Raw genomic sequence first — 23,962 nt, forward strand, 5'->3', positions numbered from 1 at the left:
CCCCCCCCCCCCTTTCCTTTCTGTCTTTGGGTGGGTGGGGGGCAATAGATTACTGAAATGTTGATGAATCTTCACAGGTCTACTTGGTTTCAGCATTGGGTTTCTCCTGTCTTCTCTGCTTTTACTTATTTGCTATTCTATCTTATTTGGTGGTGCAGGTACTTGAGCACTCTTGGAAATAAGAGGGTTGAACTTTTTGATATGGGGACTGGTCCAAGTGAGACGACAGCTGATGACAATGCTCAAGTGGCATCAGGTGGAATTACATACCCCGTTTTCTTTATTTCCATTTCTCTTATTTAATGACCTACAATCTACATGGAGAAAAAAGCTATGGGACACTATCATGTGCTGACAGCTATTAACTTAAGTCCCTTTGTCCTCCCTACTAATTATCAATATCCTGTCCTTTTGTATTGAGTTTCTCAAAAAGTCATCCATCAGCATTATGATATTCCAATGTGTCAATGTGCTAGGAGATAAAAGGAAGACTATAAAAATCATTCTGTTGTATGAATAGTTTGCTGCTCCAGCTACACAAATTCTTTATTGGATCTAAGCCCTCTGTACGCCCGAAGTGTTTTGTGTGTGGTTTTTCATAATCAGTTCCAGTAAACTTTATGTAGGCACTGCATGTTAGAGAAGAAAAGGGATCTTTAGTCTATCTTTGCTTCCCTGGTTCAACATTGGACCTCAAGAGTTTAGCTATTAATTTTCATTCTTGTGCTAATGTTCATCATTTTGCTCTATTTTGTAATATCCTTGCGTCTTTGTTTTACTCAGGAAGAACTGATTATAATATGTAAGCTCCTTTTCCCTGTCTGAGACATGTATGAAAATGTATCTTGGTGCAAATTTTGACCATGGTTATTGCTGCATTTAATGACATACCAACCCCATGAACCCAACGCCTACATATTACTGATGTGGCTGGACTTGGATGTTACATGTGAAGTTGATTGTATATTACCACGACTAATAAAACCTTAATTGAGATTCCTTTGCATCTTAGCCTAAATGTATGCATTTTTAATATCTCTACAAAAGCTCTATTCTCCAGGCAGGACTAATTTGTTTAATTGATGATTGTGAAGCTGTGACTATCATTACTGCTCTCCACTGGCTTGTTCATTTTACGCTGTTGGACTGTCATCTGCAGACCATTGTACTTTATGTTTTAGGTCCTTTGACATTTATCGCTGACAATTTCTTAATCTTTTTCTTACTTAATATAGAAATGTCAAACCAGGAGCTTATTCATGCTGGAATGAAGACTATGGATGAAACTGACCAAGCCATTGAACGCTCAAAACAGGTAGATCGAAACTTGTGGAGCATTCTCAAAATCAAAAAGTTGGTGCATTTTAAACTCATTTTACTTGTAGGTTGTTCACCAAACTATTGAAGTGGGAACGCAAACTGCTACTACTTTGAAGGGCCAAGTGAGTTTACCTTTGCACTTCCCCTTCATTGGTCTTGAGTGCTTCATTTTCTAATCACTCGTTTGCTTTTTGAATATGTACAGACTGAACAAATGGGTCGCATTGTCAATGAACTGGATACAATCCAGTTCTCCATCAAGAAGGCGTCGCAGCTTGTTAAGGAGATTGGTAGGCAGGTATATTAGTTGGAAATGCTTCTACTTTTTCTTCCACATCATACCTATTACAATCTTCCGCAATATGGAAACTCTTGATCATCCTGTAAGAATAATAGTATCTGCCTACCCCATAACAAGTGAATGGTAATAATATGTGCAAAAGTTGGTTAGTCCCAAAAGCAATTGAAATTTTGGGAAGTGGATCAATTTTCTACTTTGGAAATTTTCTTTCCTTGTATATCCGATACTTACACATCCTACTGTTTGGTAAAAATGTTCACCTCATGTATTTTTCAGGTGGCTACTGATAAATGCATCATGTTTTTTCTTTTTCTGATTGTATGCGGAGTTATTGCCATAATTGTTGTGAAGGTATATTCTTATATCTATAATCTTCTACCTTTCGGTTCTCATTTAATAGTGTTACTTGTTGTTGCTGCTTTCAATAGCTAACTTGATCTTTAGTTGCAAAAAAATTGTAGTTTTCCATTTATGTGAGTTGTATTACACACTTTAACAATGAAATTTGAATTTGTTGAATTGCCACTTCTGTAAACTAGGACATTGGAAACAGATCTGTTTTATGTCTATGGATTTCGAATATTTAATGATTGAAAAAGTCATATCTTTTAGACGTGATGTTGCTCCCACTTCTTGGTAGTATTTACTTTGTCTAATGAATCATGATCATATTGGAAAACAACTCTTCTTGTTAGATATTTCTATTATATCCCTTGTATGCCCCATGAACAAGTCATGGTGCTGTCATTATTTCTCTACTGTTTTAGATGAACTACCTTTCTCTTACTTGTTACTGCAATATAAATGTTTGATGGTCTGAGATTTGTGTTCTGTTAGATCGTGAATCCAAACAACAAAAGTATAAGGGATATCCCTGGACTTGCTCCTCCTGCTCAAACGACAAGGAGATTGCTGTATGTAGAGCCTGCACAATATTTTTTGTAAATCTGTTATCTTGGATAGGCTTCACTATGCCATCTAATTTCAGTATAAGGCTGCTGTAGACATGCGCACTGCTGTTTGTGACATCTTGTTTCTTTATACCTGGTTCTTGATTGAGCTGTGTGCATATTTGTATTTTTCTGTGATTTGTCGTCATATGGTCAGGATGATGTTATTGTTCATGTAAAACTTTCAGAGATGATATGATTTGTCAGAACATGTTAATGTACTTGAATCAGCTTCCCAGGCCTGTTTATGTAATGAATCACATCGATAATTTCAATCTTTGATGCTCATCTCGTTTGTACGAGTTATATTTTCTTCACATTCTAGGGATGCTCGTTTTATAAGAATGATGAGTTGTCTGTGTCATTTTGTGGATACTCGTTTTATAAGAATGATATGAGTTGGGTAATCGCAATTATACAGTTGACAGATTACATTTGCCCAAACAAGCACCCATCAGCAACCATGCTGAATGCACAGTCTAGCGGCTCTCTGCAGAATACTGTTTATTTGATGCTATTAGCTGGGGCTTTTATGATGTTTCACAATCTGGCTCCTCAGAGCAGTATGAACTGCAGCCAACTTGCTTAAAACATTCATTTCGAATGGTAAGAAACATGACATAGGGATACTCGATCTACTTGAGGATAACTATCACAGCATTAGTTAGAAAACATGAAAGTCATATAGCTGCTAAATAGAATGGAGAAACAAGCCTACTTGTATTTACATGTTTTTGAAGACCATGGACGAGTTCGAATTATGCATGTGGGATAAAACTCATGCACACCTTCCAACACGAAATATACTAGTCAGGCAACCAATACAAAATTAAAACGAAAGTAATAACAACAAAACAAAAGACTGCCTTAGAATGGAGAAACATATGCTAGGATTCTCATCCTTGACTTGTTGAAGGTTATCATTTCATGCATTGCGAGTACTTTGCTGTGTCCGGCCAATATGAGACAGCCTAGACGAAGGAATGAGGGGTGCCTCCTCATCCATTATAAAATCAGAATTAGAGGCCTTGCTACCACTTCCATCGTCATCATTGCTGCTGTCAGGTGTGTATAAATCAGATGACTTCTTTTCCAATTTCCAGTCCTGTATTCACGCAGTCAAACCCCAAACTTTAACAACCAAAATACCGAATCACCCAAACATAAGGGTCAAAAAAGATAAAGAAAAATGCCATCGTAAAAAAACAACTGCATAGTGCAAGAAATCTCGCTTCTATTCTATAAATTAGCTCAAATATGTGTTCACAATTAATATTAATTTTAAAAATTATAATTATTTTAAAAAATATAAACATTGATTGGATAAATAAAAATTATTATAAAAGAAAAAAGAGGAAAGTTATGTGAAATTATTGAGAAAATAGTGAGGGATGAAAAATTATATGTGAAGGTTGAGAAGTGAGACAAGAATAAAAACTAACAAAATAATTAAAGAAAATAAAGACTGACAGGCAAAAGATATTGAAGACACCAAAATGGTGCTCTTCAATTATATAAAGGTATAGCTTAAAAGAATTATTACTATTTTTAAAAAAATAAATATTAATTGGTAAATAAAAAATATTGATAAAAGAAAGCTGTAAGAAATTATTGAAGAAAAGAGTGAGGTAAAAAAGATAGATCTGGAAGTTGACAACAGAGACGAAAATAAAAACTGATAAAATAATAAAAAAATGCCAGACCAAAAATATTGAATAGACCAAAACATGTGCTCTTCAATTAAATAAAGGTATAGATTAGGAAGCAACGGACAGATCTGTAGGAAAGCCTAATGCCTGCTGGCATGAGTCTACTAGCATTTACTATGAAATAGTTGAAATATATCTTTTCCAAAGTACGTTTTCATAGCCAGTTAAAACTGATAACCAATACCGAACTTTATGGCAATAGCTACCTTTGTAATCCTGTCAGGAATACTTTCAGGAGTCTGCAATGCACGAACTTCTTTGACCTTCAAATAATTGTACAAGACTACCCCACAGAGAGCTGCAGGAAGTTTTTACACTTTCATTAAGTGGTTACCGAACTGCATAAAATTGCAATGTTGACAAAGATGAGGTGATAGGTGGAAAATTACCAATGGCATAGCCAATAATGTTGAGTCCAGTAATTGTAGATTCTGGAAAAACCACTGTTGAAAGGGCTATCAATATCCAATCTTTAAGAACACCAGCTACACGAACAGTCACTGCTCCAGTTCTACCAATCACTAAGAAAATTGAGAAGTTCAACAACAGTGCACAAATGGCGTTGGAGAAGAAGATCCAGAAGTTAAACTGAATTTGAGAGACTTCCATCCCAGGCTTCTCCAGAAAGTACCAAGGGACAAACAAAAATACGAAACTGCACATAAACAAGGGCAAGTATTAAGAGGTGTCACAAAGTTTAGGTTATAATAATTCCCGAGGAAAAATCCAACTGAGAGATTCAGTGGCACTTTGAAGAACCAGTAAGAATTCTGTCAATATGCATTTATTATCAATGCAATAAGTTGTACATTTGTAAATGGTCTACAATCTTAGGAACAAACGAGATTGGCTTATTTTAGCAATTGATCGTGAATGCATGGCCTATTAATGGGATGATAATATAATGCTATAAATCGCCATAGCAAAATACAGATGTACAACTATTTCATGCAATCATGCTAGTAGGGCACACGTACAAAATTACAAACAGTTCTAAGAAAAAAATTATGCAAGATATAGGCAAGCTTATGATGTAACAAGGTATGATGCAACTATTACAGCTATTAATGGGATGAAAATATAATGCTATAAATCGTCATAGCACAATACAGATATGCAACTATTTCATGTAATCGTGCTAGTAGGGCACACGTATAAAATTGCAACTAGTTCTTAGAAAAACAATTATGTAAGTATAGGCAAGATTATGATATAACAAGGTATCATGCACTAAAATTTTAATGGAAATATCAAGCTTATAAGAAATGGAGATGATCAATGCAAAGGGAAAAATATGCTATGTTGGCAATTTGGAGAAAATTTGGTGGTTCTTCAGAATAAAGAATATTGTTTAAAGAAATATAATTTATGATCGCAACTGTCGAGAGTTGGACCGTTCAAAGAGCATGAAAGTTTTCCTCTAGACTCAGTTGCAAGAGAAAGTTACATTTTTCTGTACCTGCATGGAGCAATATAGTATAAGCTTGTGATGGGATTTAGAGTTAATCCCTTCTTCTGCAAAAGGACTTGAGTCAAGACCAGTCTCAAAGCTTCTGCAAACATGCCAGTAACTTGGTATACTGTGCCAATCACATTAAAATGGATTTCCCCGTAGGAAGAAATGACAACTCCAACGCTGACCAGCACCATGTTCAAGAAAACGTCCCACCTTAGTTTATCCGTACCCCATAAAACTGCCACAACAAATGTTGCTACTGGCACTGTCAAATTTAATATCAAAGAATCTGTTATTTATTTTATTTGAAGGAAACAATTCTATCATCAGCGAATGATGAAAGTTGCTATCACATACTAAGGGCTTTGAGCATCTGAATGAATGCCACAGATATATGCAAGTAAGCAGTATTACCAAACCTGTTACAAAACGATCCTGTCAGTAGTGCTACAGATTTGAGGAACAATACATTGAGATGATTTATGAGTATATGCAAACATTAAGCCTATCTAAGACTAGAAATATCAGTAGTCTCCAGAGATGAATATACACTCAGAAATACTTCATGTCAGGAACCTCGATAAGTATGCCTTTTGCAAGTCCTCTTTCTATACCATGCCTTTTGCAAGTCCTCTTTCTATACCTTTCCTCTGCTGTTGGTGCTTGTTATCAAACCATAAGTGTGGTGTGGCCTCAAAATAAAGAGTAAATGTTCAGATTGATGAAAGGCAAGATAACTGTTCCTAACACATAAAATTATTGGAGAGTTTCTGCATTTTTTAGTTCTACTTGATAGTTGACCAGCATATAACTGATAAATTTCACGTGGAAGCACGATTCAGGACACAAATATCTCATACATGTTCATTGTTCCCAAATGAATGTAATGCAATTTTTTAGTAACATAATCTGCTTTAATAGAACGAAATTTTTCTGGCTTCACTTTATTCCTCATGTTTGCTGTTGCAATAATGTTGCCGCTGCACAGAGATTAAACATCTATGAGTTCTCTGCTTTCCGCTACATAATTAATCCAGCAGTTGCATGGCTCTGAAAGAATCGGGTTCGGCTTCCCTCATGTTACAAATTACACTTTCCCTTTTAAGTTGAAATACAAATCCAACATGAGAAAACATAGGTGTCCAGTTTAATCTACAAGAAAATCAATGTTCTTACAGTTGAGAGCATACCAAAGACTAGACGCAAAGAAGGCACTTATGGGGATAACACAGGTCGCATATCTGCAGTACGCAATTACAGGAATAAGATAAAACAAAAAGAAACACTATAAGAGGATAGATGCTGAAAAAAGAAGAGGCATTGATAAGTTTAGATTGGAAGAACTTTCTTACACGCGAAAAGTCATTTTAACTGGAGTCACAACCTGCAGAAAATGAAGAAATAGTTTTATTACTGTAAAATCTGAAAATAAATATTCTGATAAAGTTTTCAGTATTTTCTGTTAAGTTTTGAACAGAGAATGCTTCCAGCATGATCCACATAATCACCTTATAAAGAACAAACCTTAAAATTGACCATGACTTTTCTAGCATTAAACACACCAGTGAAATACAGGCAAAATAATAACAAGTGGTGCTATCTTTATCACACCAAAATTTCATTCTCTCGCATCCCTTTGACATGAATCCTAAACGATATCACAAGAGAACGGAAAATTAACTGAATAAAAAGATGCCAAGTGGATAAGATGAGTTAGAGAAAAGAGAAAATATGCCACTCGCATTTATGCTCTTCCAGCATGGGTTTTAAAATGAATGATTGAATAGCCAACAGCATGCCCATATTTTACAGTAATTTGTTTCTATGAGACAGTAGAACATGTGATACTGTAACTTTATGAGGAGCTACAAAGTCAACTTGGATAAGGGAGCTGTACCTTGAAAACACGAATAAGGAAAAATGCTACTGCACCAGAAAATCCCATATGTATCATTGTAAGTGTTATAGGAAATGGAAAGTTGAAGTATTTTGGAGAAAGAACCCACTGCAAGGAAAATATCAGTTTCAGCACTCCTACCAGTTGCAAAAATAGGAAGAAATCATAAAATCCTCATTGAGAACAACGGATTGCTAGTAAATACATAACTTCATAATAGCTAAAAGGAAGTTTCGCCGATCCACCCCAAACACAGATATATGATTGAATTGCATTAAATGGTACGTAATTAGTACCATTTTATGATGCCACACCGTTCGCGTTGATAAAACATTCTCCATGACCACAAAGAATGAAAAATAAAATAACAGTTATACAGCAGAATAACATTCTAAATTTTGTACACACTCAATGGAAAAATAGTCAACAAGATGCAAAAGTTAAGTCTGAGACAATGTAAACCTGGTACATTATCACTTCGTATGATACATTCAAGGCGAAAAGAAATTATATTTACAAAGATAATTGAAGCGCATTACCTTGTTGTATAAAATAACACCAGATGAAAGTGTGATGTAGATTAGAAGGTAAAGATATGTTAAGAGTAATGATCTGTTTATCATTTTCACAGATTTTCTCTCCAACTTTTGGCTCTCTGTAACAGGTATCAGAAGTCTACTCCACTTAGAAGTATGAATAGATGAATTTTGAAATGTTCACTAGAAATGTAGTAATCTGAATCGAGATCAAGCAGAAGTTCCAACAATCATTGCCAATCTTCAAAGTGCATCTGCTTCTATACAGCTGAAGCGGATTCCCAGACCTGAAAATGATGATATATTGTTCACAGCATACAAACTTGACCAAAGGAAATCTGTGAACAGGACAGCATCATCTTTAAGGAATTGAGAGAAAAAAACAAAAAAGAAAGGAGCAAGTATCAGGAAACTTCAGAAGTAGCAACAGGATGTGGAAGAAAGGGTAAAAAAGATAACATCAGAATTACCTGATTTAAGAGCACAAGCATTCATAGCAACTTGTGCCACTCATTTAGGTAACTCAAGAAGCAACAAATATGAAACTCAAGAAGCAACCAAGGATAAAAAAGCAGTAACAGCAGGCACTCAACTTTCATGGCCTCGTACAACAAGTTAGTGCAACTAGATTTATTCCTAAACTGCTCTTACTCCGCAGTATGTAATGCTAAATACTTTTTGTATATGGTGTAGAGTCATCTGGACTAGGTCTATCAGATCTATGATTTTACTGTCAAACTGCAGTGAGACATTAACAGATATGAACAGTATCGAATTAGGCATACTGCATTATCTCCTATTAAATCAAATGCTTCCCCACCCATCAAGAAATGTAGAAGAAGAAAGGTATAAACAGATGACGTCAGTGTATATTACCCCCAACCCCAACCCCAACCCCAAATGAGAAAGAAAGGGTAGGGCGTAGGGTAACAGGAAAAAGCAGAAATGGGATTAAATAAAGAATGGTAGTCTCCATGTAGTAGTCTCAAAGCCAGCAAGTTAACTCAAGTAACATATTAGCAAACAATATTTGGCAACGGCCTGCGGAAGTATTGGAGCAAAGCTGAAAAAGAAAACAATTCAAAGGAAGAAAAGGGAGGAAAGGAAAGGTTGAATCTTTCACCATTACATGACACTAAGCTGCAGAAAAGATAATGAAAATAAATAAAATAACAACAATCAAAACTATCAAAGAGAAAGGGGGAAGTGGGGGTTTCAGTAGTACCTCCAATTACTGTCTACTGATGGGGAATTCCAATTCAAGAGAAATGGAATGGTGGAAGTGTTGCATAATATGAACATGCATGAAGTTGTTCACTACTACTAAGTATTATATCAATATAGCAATTAAATATGAAAACGTATAGAGGAATGTATAAATAGAGAGTAAAAAGAAGAAGAAAAGGGGTTAGATTTGAGAAGAATAGGAGATGATGAGGAGAAGGAGAGGGAAGGGAGAAGGGAGAAGGGAGAGAGGCGTTAACACTAAGTGACAACAGTTTCAGAATTATGAACAATTGAATTACCATAAGTTAAATAAATCTATGTCTGGTATTTGGTGGAGCCTTTGGATCCCGGATTTTAACCACTAGGACTACGGCCTCCACCGGACTGGGTCTAGCGCAATAACCAATATCTTTTGTCCTGGGCTTTAAGTTGCATTTCCTTTGGATAATTATTATTGCGACTAATATTCATTCAGACTTAATTAAGTTATAACATTCCCAAGTGTAGTATGTTAATAACTAATGGCCTTGTTTGGTTTTGTTTCATAGGATTAGACGTCAAGAAATTGAGTGGAATTGAAAATAAAATAATAATTAATTTCATCATTTAGGAATAGTTATGTGTGATATCTCATGTGATAATATAATATGTTGTTTGGTTAAAGGAATTACGTAGCGATGCATGCAATAATCGCACGGTTCAGTTCTTTGATGGACTTGAGCTCCTTGGTGGGCTAATATCTCTTGCTAGCTTTTGGAAAGGGGACTTGCAAAAACAATGTTAGCACTCCAACCCTCAAGTCAATATCCAATATCCAAATAATAATACTGAAAAATAAGAATATGAGCGAATTACAATGAGATATAATGAATGATCGTGCATAAGAATGCAAAAGTGTGAGAGAAATTGCTTGAGCGTATTCAAAAGTTATCCCTTTCTTCAAGGGACTAAACCTGCTTTTATAATCGAGGTCACCCCAGCAATGAGGGGGTATGATCTCTGATAGTGTTAAGGAGGCGGTTTTACGGATTAGTATCTTGGGCATCCTTGCCTAGTTAATTAGAGGGATCTATAGGGGTTAGTCTAGCGAGATGGGAGTCCTTCTCTGTTAGGGGACTGTCCTTCTGAACCTTCTCGTCAGCTCCTTCTCTCAATCATATTTTGGTACCTAGAACATGTGCCTAACTGGCCGCCAAGGTGGAATTAGACTCTCTAGGCCTCCAATGAATAGATTCTTCACTTGGACTTTTGCTTTCTTGGGCCGCAACTAGGGGAGACTTGTGAGGTCCTTCTCTCCTTTTTTTCCTTCGTTGGGCTTTTTGGATTGGTCGTTGGGCTGAGAGGTGGTTCTACCTTTGGGCCTTATATTTATGCACATATCACAAAATATGATTAAAATGTAAACTACCACTATCATTTTAAGTTATTTTTATTTCAGCGTTGCAACTTGTAAATAATTATAAAAGATAGAAAAAAAAAGAAACTCTCAATATTTACTGAAATACAATTATTAAAATAATAATCTCGTGGAATATTTTTATCTCCTACATTCATATGAAGCATAATTTTTTATGTAAAAAATTGCACAAGTCAGATCTTGAATAGACTTGAGCTCCTTAAGGGGCCAAATTTTCTTCAAGCTTGAGGATGGGGACCTGCAAAAGTTATGTCAGCACTCCCACGTCCAAATCAGTATTCAATATTAAAATAATAATATTGAAAAGAGATTATATAAGCAAGGAATAATAAAATATGATGAGAAATTGTGAATAAGAATGACGTGTATAGTAAAAGTCACTTGTGAATGCTTAGATAGCCGTCCCCCTGCTGGAGGGGGCTGAACCTGGTTTTATAGCTAAAGTCCCCTAGTGGTGAGGGAGTTTGGTCTTTGGGGGAGTCAAGGAGGTGGTTTCCAGTACATAAGTTTCCTAGACATCCTTATCTTGTTAGATAGAGAGATCTGCAGGAGTCTAGTTTGCGGGCTTCAACGGGATGAGAGTTCTACTCCTTCAGAGGTTTGTCCTCCAGACCTCCTCGTCATATTCCTCTCCAAATGGAGTTTTTCCACCTAGACGGAATGTCCAACTATTTGCCAACGTGTAATCAGGTTCCTTGGCCTTCCAATAAACAAGCATTTCTCTCAGGTCTTCATTTCTTGGGTCGTGTCCAGGGAAGGTCTATTAGGCCCTTTCGTCTCATTTCTCATATTTGGGCCTTTTGGGCTTGTTATTGAGTTGAGAATTGGACTTGACTTTAGGCTCCCTATTTGTGACTGCATTATTCAGTCCCCTCCACTCTGAGGAGGAGGAGATCCGCCTAATCCTTCTTAGAGTAGAGTTTTCCCTCTGGTGGGGGAGTCCTTCTTCTCCCTTAGGGAATGCCCTTCTTGACGAGCATATCCTTATTCCTAGAAGGGAATTCTAGAGACATCCCCCTTGGACTGCATAGTATGTTTTTATTAGACTTAATTTTAAGGCTAGGGTCTAGCTGGTCTTCGAGGAGCGCATGCTTGCTCATTATTGCTTGTGCCAATGAGTGTAATGTAACCGCCTCTGCACGTGCCCCACTTCACTGGTAACTGAAAGGATCTCATGGCACGGCTAAAAAACGTGCTAGCAGAAGCGATAAATAAAAACGCATAATAATAAAATTGAAGCATAAAAAACAAATGAATCCATGGGGTGTACCTTTGGAGTTTCCAGGTTCGATGTAGTATAAAAATTTATGTAACAATAAAATATAATCATACGAGGTTATGGTTGGGAAAATAGAAGTAGAAGCGGAAATTAAAGTCGAAATTTACCTCTTAAATTTTGAGCTTCCAATCCGTTAGTTTCGTTGAGCGTTCACCCGAGATTCTAACATAGGAATCCTGCAAAGATGATCCACACCACACCAAAACATGAGACCTTGATTCCTTTTCTAGAAGGAATCAAGATCGAAAAACTCACTTGAGATGAGATGAAGGGGGCCTGCCGAATTCATGGTGATGGAGGAGGAATTTTTTTTTATGTACCGTGTAATGAATTATATTCCTAGTAATGAATAGATAAATAAGAATGTGTCTAGATATATTCTATTATCAATAAGGTAACTCTTCAATCAATTTCAAATAGAGAAGAGTTTAAATATGACCAAGCTAGCACTTTCCAAAAATGCAATTCTTTGGTCCATCAATTTTGCTAGTGGGCCTCAGTCATTGGGCCGATTTCATGTAAAATAAATTCAAGGCCCAATGAATTTTAATTAAATCCAATTTAATAAAGTTCATGTAATTGAGCCCCCTAGGTATTTAATTCAATTAAATATTCAAGCACAAATTGCCTCTTATTAATTAATGGAATCCAATTCATTAATTAAATAAAGATAAGCCCAATTCAAATTAATTCAATTAATTTAAATTTGAGTTATCCATCCAATGGACCTCATGTATGAGTAATCCAATTAATTACATCTTATGGAATCAATTCTAAATTAATTTCTTGTTCTTTCTCGGTGATTTGTGTGTGACTCTTTTGGTTCACTTTTCAGATAGACTTGGGCTAGTGTCCAACACTATTATTAATTAAATTTAATTTAATTAATATTTCTTAATTAATCCTTAATCAAGGAAGCCCGTCAATATAGGTGGCCGTCTAGCAACGGTCCATGGTACTAAAGACTAGGTGAATTTTCATGTGAACATTTAGGCTCCCAGTCCATACGGGTACGGCCTTTTTGTCTATCATCTTTCGCCCTTAGTCTAGGGTACGGAATTAGGTATCGGTTTCCATTCTGGACTAGGCATCTATGCTTAATACTTGAGATCGGGTTACACCAAGTTTCTCGATATAGGAACATCTTTTTCCTATTCGATCAATGACTGTGACCACAGATTCATAGAGCATGCATCTCCAAGTGCATAGGAGATACCTCTGTCACATACTGATAGAGGACAGATCCTCTTCTTGAAACTCACCGTCTTCGCTACATACTCCGACTGCACTGGACAAAGTTTATGATGATCATGTGTGTGACGCAATCACCTCTCGCACAGATCTAAGATATAGTCATTGTATGTACGTGACTTTCATGGTTCCTCAAGTCCGAGGACTACTCCCGTACTATCAAAGTCGAGGACTCAAATATATTGACCAAGCCTCTAAGGCTTCTATATGACGATCCTCGCTAGTTAGTTTAGTCAGTTCACCACCTTGTCAACTGACCCACTGAAACTGCATAGACATCCGATGTCTGTCGCTGATGAAACGCAATGCTCATCCAATGAATGTAATACGCAGTGCAAATCTTAGTAGGACTCTTGATGCCCAGTCTCGAGGTCCTCGACTTGGAACATTTCAGACCAACCTTCAGAAGTTGGTTTCATAGCCCTCATCTAATACGCAACCGAACTACATGGGTTATTAAGTGGTATGTGGGCATTTGTTATGACGTCAAAGCAGTTCTTAACATAATTTGATAAGCACAACAGACACATGCGCCAAAGACGAATACATGCCATATTTATCGAGATAATATTTTGTAAATAAAGATTGCTTGAATGATTCTAAACACCGCCAATTCAATTGACTTTTGGTCACCTATTCCAATAGGAAGAACATAGAAAAAACTACCCCTCAAACTATTAAGGGAGTTGGGAGTAGGAAAAAAGCGCACCTCCGTACGAGGGGTGAAGTGAACTCCAAAGGTACACCCTAAGTTCGTGTGATCCATAACATCCTCCATGAATTTCTTTTAATACACGTGACCCTCCATCCCAACGGTCCCTTGCGATACGCCCTTCCTCTAGCCAATCCACAATGAGTATCCTCCGATCCCCCCAGGGATGGCAGTTTGGACCTCTGGGGGGCATCAAATTCTAGCAAGTATTGTATGGTAATTCATCAAGTTCTGCAATCTTCTAGAACACTAGCTAGTTTAGACAGATAGTCAGCTTAATAACATTTTCTTCCCTAGGGATCTGTATGCTTTTAAACTTTGGTTTTAGCTCTTCTATTTGATGTAGGTATTGTACCATATTGTTATTCTTGACTTCATATATCTTTTCTATTTATTTGGTTATGAGCTGAAAGCCTAAGTAGGCTATTAAATGTTCGACCCTGACTTCTTGGGCCACTCCCATGCCTATTGCGAAGCTTTCACATTGAACTTCATTATCTAATGTTTTGAAATTGAAATTCATAGCAAAATACATATCCTCCATTAAGGGGTTGTGACGACCATGCCAACCCTAGTTCCTTGAGAGGTGGTTGATCCATCCATGTGGAGCAGTCATACTTCTTTGCTAGAGGATTCTTCTTAAAGGGGGTTCGCCATCTCAAAGACAAAATTACCTAAGGTTTGTGCTTTTTGATAGTTGTTTGAGGAAAATAGGAAATATCGTATTAGCATAATTCCCTAATCCACTTTATTAATATGCGCAATATATCAGGTTTCCCCAAGTTCTGCTTCAAAGGGAGGTTAGTTCTCACTCCTACAGGATGTGAAAGAAAATAAAGGCACAATCTTCGAATAGTGACGACCAAGGCGACGACCACATTTTTCTAGGGTTGTATACCATCCCTCTTCTCCATTAACTACTTTACTTTTACTTACATAGTATATAGGGTGTTCAATTTGGTTTTTTTTGAAATGCCATACGAAATCGAACCGAATAGGATATGTTCAGTTCGTTATGAGCGAAACTTTTTTGGGTTTTTCCAATTTTAAATAAAAAAATTTGATTTTTTGTTTTAAAAAAATTGTATATAGTTTAGTATTTTTTTGAATTTTATCCAAAAGTACCTGTACAAAAGTATCAAAATCTAAAACATAAAATGTACAATGAATGAAATATTTTACGAATACAATATATATTATATATTTTAATATAATTAATTAAAAAAAGAAATTCGGTTATTCAGTTCAAGAAATAGAATTTTAAACACCCCTAATAGTATATTGACATTTGTTTTCCTGCATCCTCCTTGAGAAGGACAGGGCTGACGACCTTAGGGGATCGTGGAGATGTAAAGATATAACGTGTCTCCTGGGATAGTTTGATTAGCAGTGGGAAACCAGCCAAATATTTTTTGAGTTCTTCAAATGGCCGGTGACAGCCTACAACCTATTGAAAGTTCTAAGCTATCCTTAGTGTAATGAAGAAGGGTAAGCTTTTCTCAGCTGATTTGGAAATGAAGGGACTGACGGCTACTATTCTTCCTGTGTCTGGCTGCTAGAAGCTTGTCGACTTTGGCCTTGATAATATTATCATTCTTAGGCTCGAAATGCCTTTTCTTTTGTTTACTAGCTTCATACCAGGATCTATGTTGAGGTAATGTGTGATAATGTTGGAATCTATCCCCTCCAAGCCTTGAGGGGTCCATGCGAACATCCATGTTCTATTGGAGACATCTTACTAGATCTTATTTAATCTTTTCTTCCATTTGGGATCTTATATACGTGGTCTTTTCAAGGTCTCCAGGTACCAATTCTAAGGTGAGGATTCTTCCGCTGGTTGGACTTTGGTTGGATCTTCTTTGTTAGGATTGGCCTCCTCCATCAATGTAGGGTCCTTCCCTTACCTCTTTCGAGACTCCTCCATAGGTAAGTTTTCAAGACCTTGCTTGTGTCTTTTATAGATGGCCTCCCCATAACATCTGTCCGGTTGCAGTTGGTCCCCCTTAACCTCTCCCACTCCTCTTGTCACATGGAATTTGATCTTCATATGAAAAATTGATACGACTACTTGGAACATATTGAGGGTAGATCTCCCCAGAATAACGTTATATGCTGAAGGCAAGTCCTTCAAAAGGGCTCCATTCCTAAGGGTTATGGGACTAATATCATGCCTCAGGGATGTTCAACCTCCCTTGCAAAATCGTACAAAGAAGTATCCACTACTTCTAAGGGGGTATCACCCAATTGCATTTGATTGTATGCTTCGTCAAACAGAATATGAATAGACCTACCTGAATCTATGAAAGTCCGGCTTACTTCATAATTGGCTAAGGTGGTCGTAATGACCAGAGCATCATTATGGAGGCAGTTACCCTGGCTCTTCCAGTGTACCCAAACTAGATGATAGGGGTATCCTCCACCACCTTGCCATTTAGTACTTCGTTTGTGGTGCTCTTCTCTATTTCTAGGTATTGCGCTTTCCTAGCCCTATGTGAATTTCCACCCATGGATGGAGGAGGGTTAGGGATTTTAGAGCGCTCAGTCACTAAGAACTTATGAGTTTCTCTTTTGTGAAGCTCCAGACTGGGTTCTTTAGACACTTTTCCTTTGCATTGTTCTCTTTTTTGTTAAGGGCCTGTACCCTGAGCCATTCTATTTTAGATGAGTCATTCTATTTCATTTTTCAAATGTCTACATTCCATAATAGTGTGTCCATAGTAATTGTGGAAATAACAATATTTGTTCGATTTGGGACGAGCGAGATATCTCTGGCCGTTTTAGGCCATGCGAGCAGACATTGCGCTCCATAGCCATGAGTGCTTGAGTGATAAGGACATTTAAAGGGGTGTATATAGGGTCCTCTCTTGAAAGTGGGACTTCTTGTCTCAAAACTCCGACCTAGGTTTCTTAGAGGGGGCATCCTCTTTAGACTCCTTTCTCTTATCGCCTCGTTCTTCTCTTTTTGGAGGCTTAGGCATCATCTATGTTAATGTATTTGGTGGTCCTAGCTAAGAAACCATCAAATCTTCAGGCAGGCTTCTCAGTCAAAGATTTGAAGAAATTCTTGTCTAGGAACCTTGAGAGAAGTCACTACAACCTTGACTTATTTGGTGCAGAGGGTACCTCTATAGCGGTTGTGTTGAATCTATGAAGATAGTCCTTCAGGGCCTTCGCATCCTTCTAACAGATTGCAAGAGGCTGAGCTCCATCTTCTGGTGTTTCATATTGCTAGCAAACTGGTACAAGAAGGACATGAATTTTTCAAAAATTCTAATCAAACCAGCCAGCAATTGGTCAAACCACTGCTGCGAGGCACTTCTAAAAGTGGCGACAAAGACCTGATATTTGATTCCATTGATGTAACAGTGTAAGAGAGTTGCATTCTCGAAATGAGAGAAATGCTCCAACGGGTATGTGGTACCATCATACTCAGTAATGGCATGAGTCCGACAACCTAGAGGAAGTTCATCCATCATGACTCCCTTAATTAAGAGGACCCCACGTTCGTCCAAGGGTGCTCCCATGACTTGATGGTGGGGTCTTCCAGTCCCTTCTATAAACACTCTAGATGGGTTATCCATCAAGGTGGAGTCCCTTCTAGAGGGTGCGGGGGCTGATCTCACTGGCATAGGAGGCTTCCTTCTCAATGACCGTATTGGTTTCCACAGGGGCTGCTAGGAGAACATGCCTTACTACCATCAAGGACTCCCTAATCATTGATGCAATCATCTATTATATGGTCCCCATCAGTCCAGGAGCCAATCTCCTTGAGGAGATGTCTAACGAAGTGCTATTCCGCAAGGGATCTGCTGAGGGATTAGAGCCTCTGGTAAATATTGCAACTGCTAACCCTCCATCAAGGGCTAAGGATGTCTCCGCCACTACTTGGAGAATTTGAGTGTTTTCAGTGACCTCTACAGCCTTGTCTTTGTTGAGATTGTTGCTTGGAGCTTCCATTGATTCTCATGTTTGAGTTCTGTGTTCCCACAGGTGACTACAATTGATGTATGCAAAAAATGCAGAAGTCAGATCTTCGATAGACTTGATCTCCCCTCCTTCTGACAGACCATGAAGAGGCTGAGCTCTGTCTTCCAATGCTTCCTACAACTAGCAAATTGGTGCAGGAACAAGGATTGAAATTCTTGGAAACTCCTAGTTGCGCCAGCCAGCATTTAGTTAAATCATTGTTAAGTGGCCCTGGAAAAACTGGTGATGCAGACTCGACACTTGATCCCGTTGGTGTAATAATGCAAGAGGGTTGCGCTCTCAAAATGAGACAAATGTTCCTAGGGATCCGTGGTGCCATCATACTCCGTGATAGTTGGGGTGCGATAGTTCAAGGGAAGCTCATCCATTATGACCCCCTCAGTGAAAGGGATGCCACGTTCTTCCTCCATTGGTACTCCAATCACTTAGTATTGGACGTAATGAAGCCGCTTTCGCCAGCACTGCAAGCGAGCAATCCATTAAGGGGGGACCCCCTCACAGTGTCGTGGGGGCTGGCCCTCAGGCCGGGAGCGCCTCCCTTCACTTGGTGTTTCAACGGCTACAGGAGCCACCACAGGTACTGAAGTACAACCATAAGTTGCGCCCACACTGCTAAAGTGCTCATTTGTTGCATAGTCTCTAGCAGCCCCGAGGATAACATTTTGGATGATGTATTTGATGAAATACTATTACATAGGAGATTGGCTACGGGCTCGACGTGTAGCACCTCCTACGATACTACATCTAATTTCTACTAAATATTATACCCTTCCTTAATTAGAACTCATATTATAAGCAATTTTCATTTAACCCATAAAATAAATTCTATTTTTATCAATAGAATTAGAACGAGAAATCTTGAAAGAAATGAGAACTTCGTATGCAAGAGCATGAATTAGAATAATAGAGTAGCAACAAAAGAGATTCTCGAGTGTAGAAGGAGAGTTGTTTGTTGAGGGGTACCCCCTATTTATAGAGGGGGAATAACTCAATGCTAGGAGTTTCGGTGAGAGGGATCCGCATGCCTAGCGATGAAGGCGTTATTCAGGAGGGATAAGGTTTCACCTTATCCGTTCCTAAAGCAGCAAGTCTTCGGATAAAGGGGGACTCCTTCTTTGTGCAGACCCTACTAGGTGGGGAGTCCTCTTAGGCTGAAGGGTCCAACTCCTTGAGGGCACCTTCCTCCCTTCGAGTTGGCCTTAAAAAGATGCAACACACCTTCGTACTGAGCTTCTTTCTTTGGCCAAACTTGCAGGCTTCATCCTTGGACGAATTCTGGGGTGGGGGGCTCCTCCTTGGGCCAAGCCTAGTAATTTCAGCAGGTCGTCCTCATCATGGATTGGTGGGCCTAGCTTGGACTTTAGATCTCTTCATGGGCCAAATGAAAGGGGGATGCTTTCAACCTCCTTCCTTTGCTAATCTGTTTTCTGGGAAGCATCGCCAAGACCGCCTGCCTATCTACTTTCTAAGGGGCACCTGTCAAGACAGCCCGTCTGTCTCCTTTCTAGAGGACACCTGCCAAGGCCGCCCACCTGTCTGCTTTCTAAGAGGTACCTGCCAAGACCGCCTATCAAGTATTTTTGGGCCACTCATGACTTGGGCCTCCTAATATGTTACGGCCTCTCGTTTCTTCTTTTTGGATCGTTTAGGCCAATCTATTTTTATTCACATCAATAGTCCTTCCACTCTAATAAGTAGAGATTTCGACACTTATTAGAGTAGAAATCTTCAAAGATGGGGTTCGAGAATGAACATTTCTTTTCTCCTTTTTCTTTCCAAACTCCTGTAAAGAATATAATTAACATAAGCATCTCAGAATAAGAAGAACTTACTTCGTGCCTGTATGGAGCAGGATTTTTTAGGAGGGTGCCTCCATGGAGGAGGGTTTAACGGGTGCCTTTTGTGCCTACTTCGATGTAGGTCTTTATTTTTCGGCACGAAAATATTAAATAACAAAAAAACAAGTATATATTATGAATAGATATTTCACGGAGAAAGTTATTATGCCTCCTAGGAGGAGGGCTTATTTGAGAGAGGGTCCTTCTTGGAGCAAGACTTAGAAATCTCACCGGAGGAAGAATAAGGTATCTGCTGGAAGTAGGCTTAGATGCCTCCAGGAGGAGGGCTTAGGTGCATGCACGGGATAGAGCTTACGAATCCTCCAAAGAAGGACCTAAGTGTCTGCCTGAAGAAGAGATGCGGTGCTTGTGTGGAAGACAGGGCTTTTTATGATAGGGATGTCTTTTTTGTTAAATCCCTACAAGCAAACATATGTTAACATATTAAAAGGGGTAAAATCTCCAAAATTATTAAAATAAAAAGAATTCCTTGAGGGAAGCATGTATATAAAGATTTATTTGCTGAGGGGATGCCCTCTTGTTACAAGATATTTTTTTAGGGAGATTCCTGCCATAGGGCAGGGCTTATTCTTAGAAGGATTCCCACCTGCTCTTCTAGGCAGCATCCTGCACTTTAAAAATCGAATTAGTAGAACATTAGAACTAAATAATAATGGTGATGGAGCTACTGAAGTTGGACCTTGAACAGAGGGAGTAATCAGTCGTAGGAGATCCTCAAGCGTGAGGGGACCATCCTTTCGAGGGAGTCCTCCAAGGAGGTGTGGACTCCTTCTATTGATCTCACGTCTTAGATTTGTGTTTTCCACAGACGGCACCAATTGATGCATGTGATTTTAGCACGGATCCAAAGGTATTGGATCTTGATGTTAGATTTGGACTAATTCAGTGAAAGCTCTTGAAAAAAAGGATATGCAAAACAAGATGTTAACACTCCGCTACTTAAGTTAGTTCCGAATTTAAGAATAGTTAAATATAAAGACACATTATAACGAGAAATCGTAAAAGAAATGAGAATTTTGTATGCAAGAGCATGAATTAGAATAGTAGAGTAGCAGCAAGAGAGATTCTCGAATGTGCGAGGGGAGCTGTCTGTTGAGGGGTACTCCCCCTATTTATACAGGGGGAATCCCTCTATACCAAGAGTTTCGGTGAGGGGGATCCACATGTCCAGCAAGAAAAGGCGGGATTCAGGAAGGGATAAGGTTCCACCCTATCTGTTCCTTAAGCATCAAGTCTACGGATGAAGGGAAGTCCTTCTTCGTGCAAACTCCTACCTGGTGGGGAGTCCTCTTAGGCTGAAGAGTCAACCACTTGAGGGCACCTTCCTCTCTTCAGGCTAGCCTTAGAAAGATGCAACAGGCCTTCGTACTGGGCTTCCTTCTTTGGTCAAGCTTGCAGGCTTCATCCTTGGACGGATTTTGTGGTGGGGGGCTCCTCCTTGGGCCGAGCTTGGTAATTTTCTGCGTGCCGTCCTCATCATAGATTGGTGGGCCTGACTTGGGCTTTAGATCTCTTCATAGGCCAAATGAGAGGGGAATACTTCCAACCTCCTTCCTTTACCAATCTGTTTTATAGGGGGCGCCTGCCAAGACCGCCTGTCATGTATTTTTGGGCCTCTCATGATTTGGGCCTTCTAAGATGTTACGGGTCTCTCGTTTTTTCTTCCTTTTGGATCGTTTGAGTCTCTTTGGATTGATCTATTTTTATGCATACCACAAGAGATAATAGACGTCACCAAAAGTTTATATTTACTCTTCGCAGATGTCCTCATATCAAGGAATAAGTCACAAAGAGACTATCTAAATTGGATCATAAGCAAATCATTAGTATTACTAGGTGGGTCATCAGTGTCATCTCAACTAAGAAGTTCTAACTACATAATTGGATAAATATTAAAATTTTAGTAGATTTATATTTTCAGTTTTGTAATAACTAGAAACTGAAATTTTCTCATTTCCCTATACTTATAAATGCTAAGGTTGAAGATAAAGTACAAAATATTGATGACATATGTCATTATATGATGTCTGCACAATATATCAAGTAAAAATATGATTTATCTTATAGGATTAAATATGAAATTATCATAAGATGTAATGATAATTACGGAGGGGATGTCACACGGAAGACTTGGAAGATCCTTTTATTGCTGGTCCAATGGGGGCCAAAGGTGTCCCTGCCACTTCCTAGAAGACTTAAGTGTCCCCGAATGCTTCCACAGTCTTTTGCTTGCTCAAATTGTCATTCGGGGTTTCCATTGATCCTCACATCTTAGTTGTGTGTTTTCACAGATAGTATTGTTAGAATAAGTGACCAAAAAACTAATTAGATTGATTATTTTATCGATTCATTCAGGCGCTACTCGATGCATGCAAAAACCGCACGTATGATGAGATTGGTGGACTTAAGATCTTTATGGCCAAATTTCTTCACAAGCCTAAAATGGGTATCTGAAAGAGAAATATTAACACTCTAATGCTTAAGTGAGTACATAGTTTTATAATGATAGAATTCGAAAAGAAAAATATAGTAACGAAATGACGAGCTATGGTGCGAAAATGATCAAGAAGTTTATGCTAGAAAGAGTGCTTGTGCATGTAGAAAAACATTAACCCTGATTGAGGGGTCAAGCCTACTTTTATAGTTGAAGTCCCTCGATGAGTGAGGAGTCTCGTCCCCTAGGGAGTCGGGGAGGCAATTGTTGTGGACAGGCCTCATCATAATCCGATGTTAGTTGGAGAGGTCCAAGAAAATCTGACCTAGTTGGGGGAGATCAAGGAGGGACAGGGGTCTTGCTAGCCATATCTTGATTTTCTAAGGTGGTTGGTCACATGTGAAGCCTCGTCTGGTCCTTGCTGTATTCCATGTGTGGTTCCTCGCCACCTTTGTCCGAATAATCTACCCCCACCTAAGCGAGTGTCCTTCTGGCGAACAGGGTGGCATTGCGTCTCTTGCCCCCTTGGATCGACAAACTCCCTCCTTAAGCTTCGTTCTTCTTGGGCCTCTTTGGGCCTCCTGCTTCATTGGATCTCTTTAGTGTGTGTTAGGCTTTTTGTATGTGAACCGTGAATTATGCCAACTATTTTTTGTCATATTAGTATCCTTCCCATAAATTAAGATTGCTAAGATTGGATCCGATAGTAATACCGCACTCTAATACTACGAACAAAATGTATGTTGTGCATGATAAGCACAATTTTATCATATCTAATCATAAGAAGGAAATAAAACAATTGTGTTTTTGTATATTTTTGGTGGGCTTCATGCTTTATTGATTAATTATGTGTGTGTATATATAGGAGTAGTTGGAGTGTAGTTTTAATGCTGATTCCTAATTATGAGATAATATTTAATTAATACAAGAGAAGTTTCGACATATGAAATTAAAATTGGCGTGATGGTGTCACACCGCCTGCCTTGCTTGGATTGGGGGTTTATATATCAATCTGAGTGGGCGCCTTAATTATTTATTAATTAGTCAATTCCCTGACTAGTGTTTCTGCGCATGAAATAAATGTCTGGTTCAAAGTCTCAACTAGTTGTTGAAGACAAAGTTATGGATGTTAATTCATTGCTCCCTAAAACAGACGGGTCGCATGCATTAGCTGAATGTTTATAATTAGGGTGATGAGGAGGTCTGCATGCATGCATGAGGATTATGAATGGAAGTTAATAGTAATTATATATATCGATCATAGCATTTGCAGCCCCCCAACCACCACACCACTTTCTCGTCAATCACACCACATAATATAATTATAATTATAATCCATTTCCTCCTCATCATCATCGTGGTCACTACTTTTGGGACTAACAAACATATTTTCAAGTGTTTTGTTTTGTTTAGACCAAATCATGATTAATGTTTGGTTTGGTGTATCTATACTAACATAACAAGAAAAAGACCACCATACTTATATAAATGCGGTCAGTGAGATTGGTGCATCAATTTTTATTTTTTTAATATAATATATTAATTTGTATATTTCACTTTTATTTATAATTAAGCATAAAAAATATTTATTATATACATACAAAAACAGCATGCCTTCTTAACTGGT

At 38.3% G+C, this 23,962-nt stretch overlaps 2 protein-coding genes across 6 annotated transcripts in view; one reads left to right on the top strand and one right to left on the bottom strand.

The window, feature by feature from the left end:
• LOC105156802 (novel plant SNARE 13) overlaps nt 1-2,801 on the top strand; it is a 5,848-nt gene extending 3,047 nt beyond the window's left edge. Inside the window, exons 5-10 of the mRNA XM_011073019.2 lie at nt 159-256; nt 1,236-1,315; nt 1,386-1,442; nt 1,526-1,618; nt 1,898-1,972; nt 2,459-2,801. Coding sequence (XP_011071321.1) covers nt 159-256; nt 1,236-1,315; nt 1,386-1,442; nt 1,526-1,618; nt 1,898-1,972; nt 2,459-2,566 — 511 coding nt within the window. The 3' untranslated portion in view covers nt 2,567-2,801. The remainder of the gene's footprint in view (nt 1-158; nt 257-1,235; nt 1,316-1,385; nt 1,443-1,525; nt 1,619-1,897; nt 1,973-2,458) is intronic.
• LOC105156803 (probable sugar phosphate/phosphate translocator At1g48230) lies at nt 3,236-9,685 on the bottom strand. Of its 5 annotated transcripts, none has more exons than XM_011073020.2 (10): nt 9,395-9,685; nt 8,173-8,456; nt 7,634-7,741; nt 7,089-7,120; nt 6,927-6,977; nt 6,094-6,155; nt 5,740-6,001; nt 4,670-4,935; nt 4,487-4,578; nt 3,236-3,676 (listed from the first exon to the last, which is right to left on the bottom strand). In XM_011073020.2, exons 2-10 carry the CDS (start codon nt 8,254-8,256, stop codon nt 3,497-3,499), a joined length of 1,137 nt encoding a protein of 378 aa, XP_011071322.1. In that variant the 5' UTR covers nt 8,257-8,456; nt 9,395-9,685; the 3' UTR covers nt 3,236-3,496. The 5 variants fall into 5 exon arrangements, with proteins under 5 accessions (XP_011071322.1, XP_011071323.1, XP_020547979.1 ...); XM_011073021.2 differs by having other exon boundaries at nt 7,930-8,456; XM_020692320.1 differs by having other exon boundaries at nt 8,173-8,507.

This window comes from Sesamum indicum, linkage group LG3 (genome assembly GCF_000512975.1).
Source record: "Sesamum indicum cultivar Zhongzhi No. 13 linkage group LG3, S_indicum_v1.0, whole genome shotgun sequence".
NCBI classification, from domain to species: Eukaryota; Viridiplantae; Streptophyta; class Magnoliopsida; order Lamiales; family Pedaliaceae; genus Sesamum; species Sesamum indicum.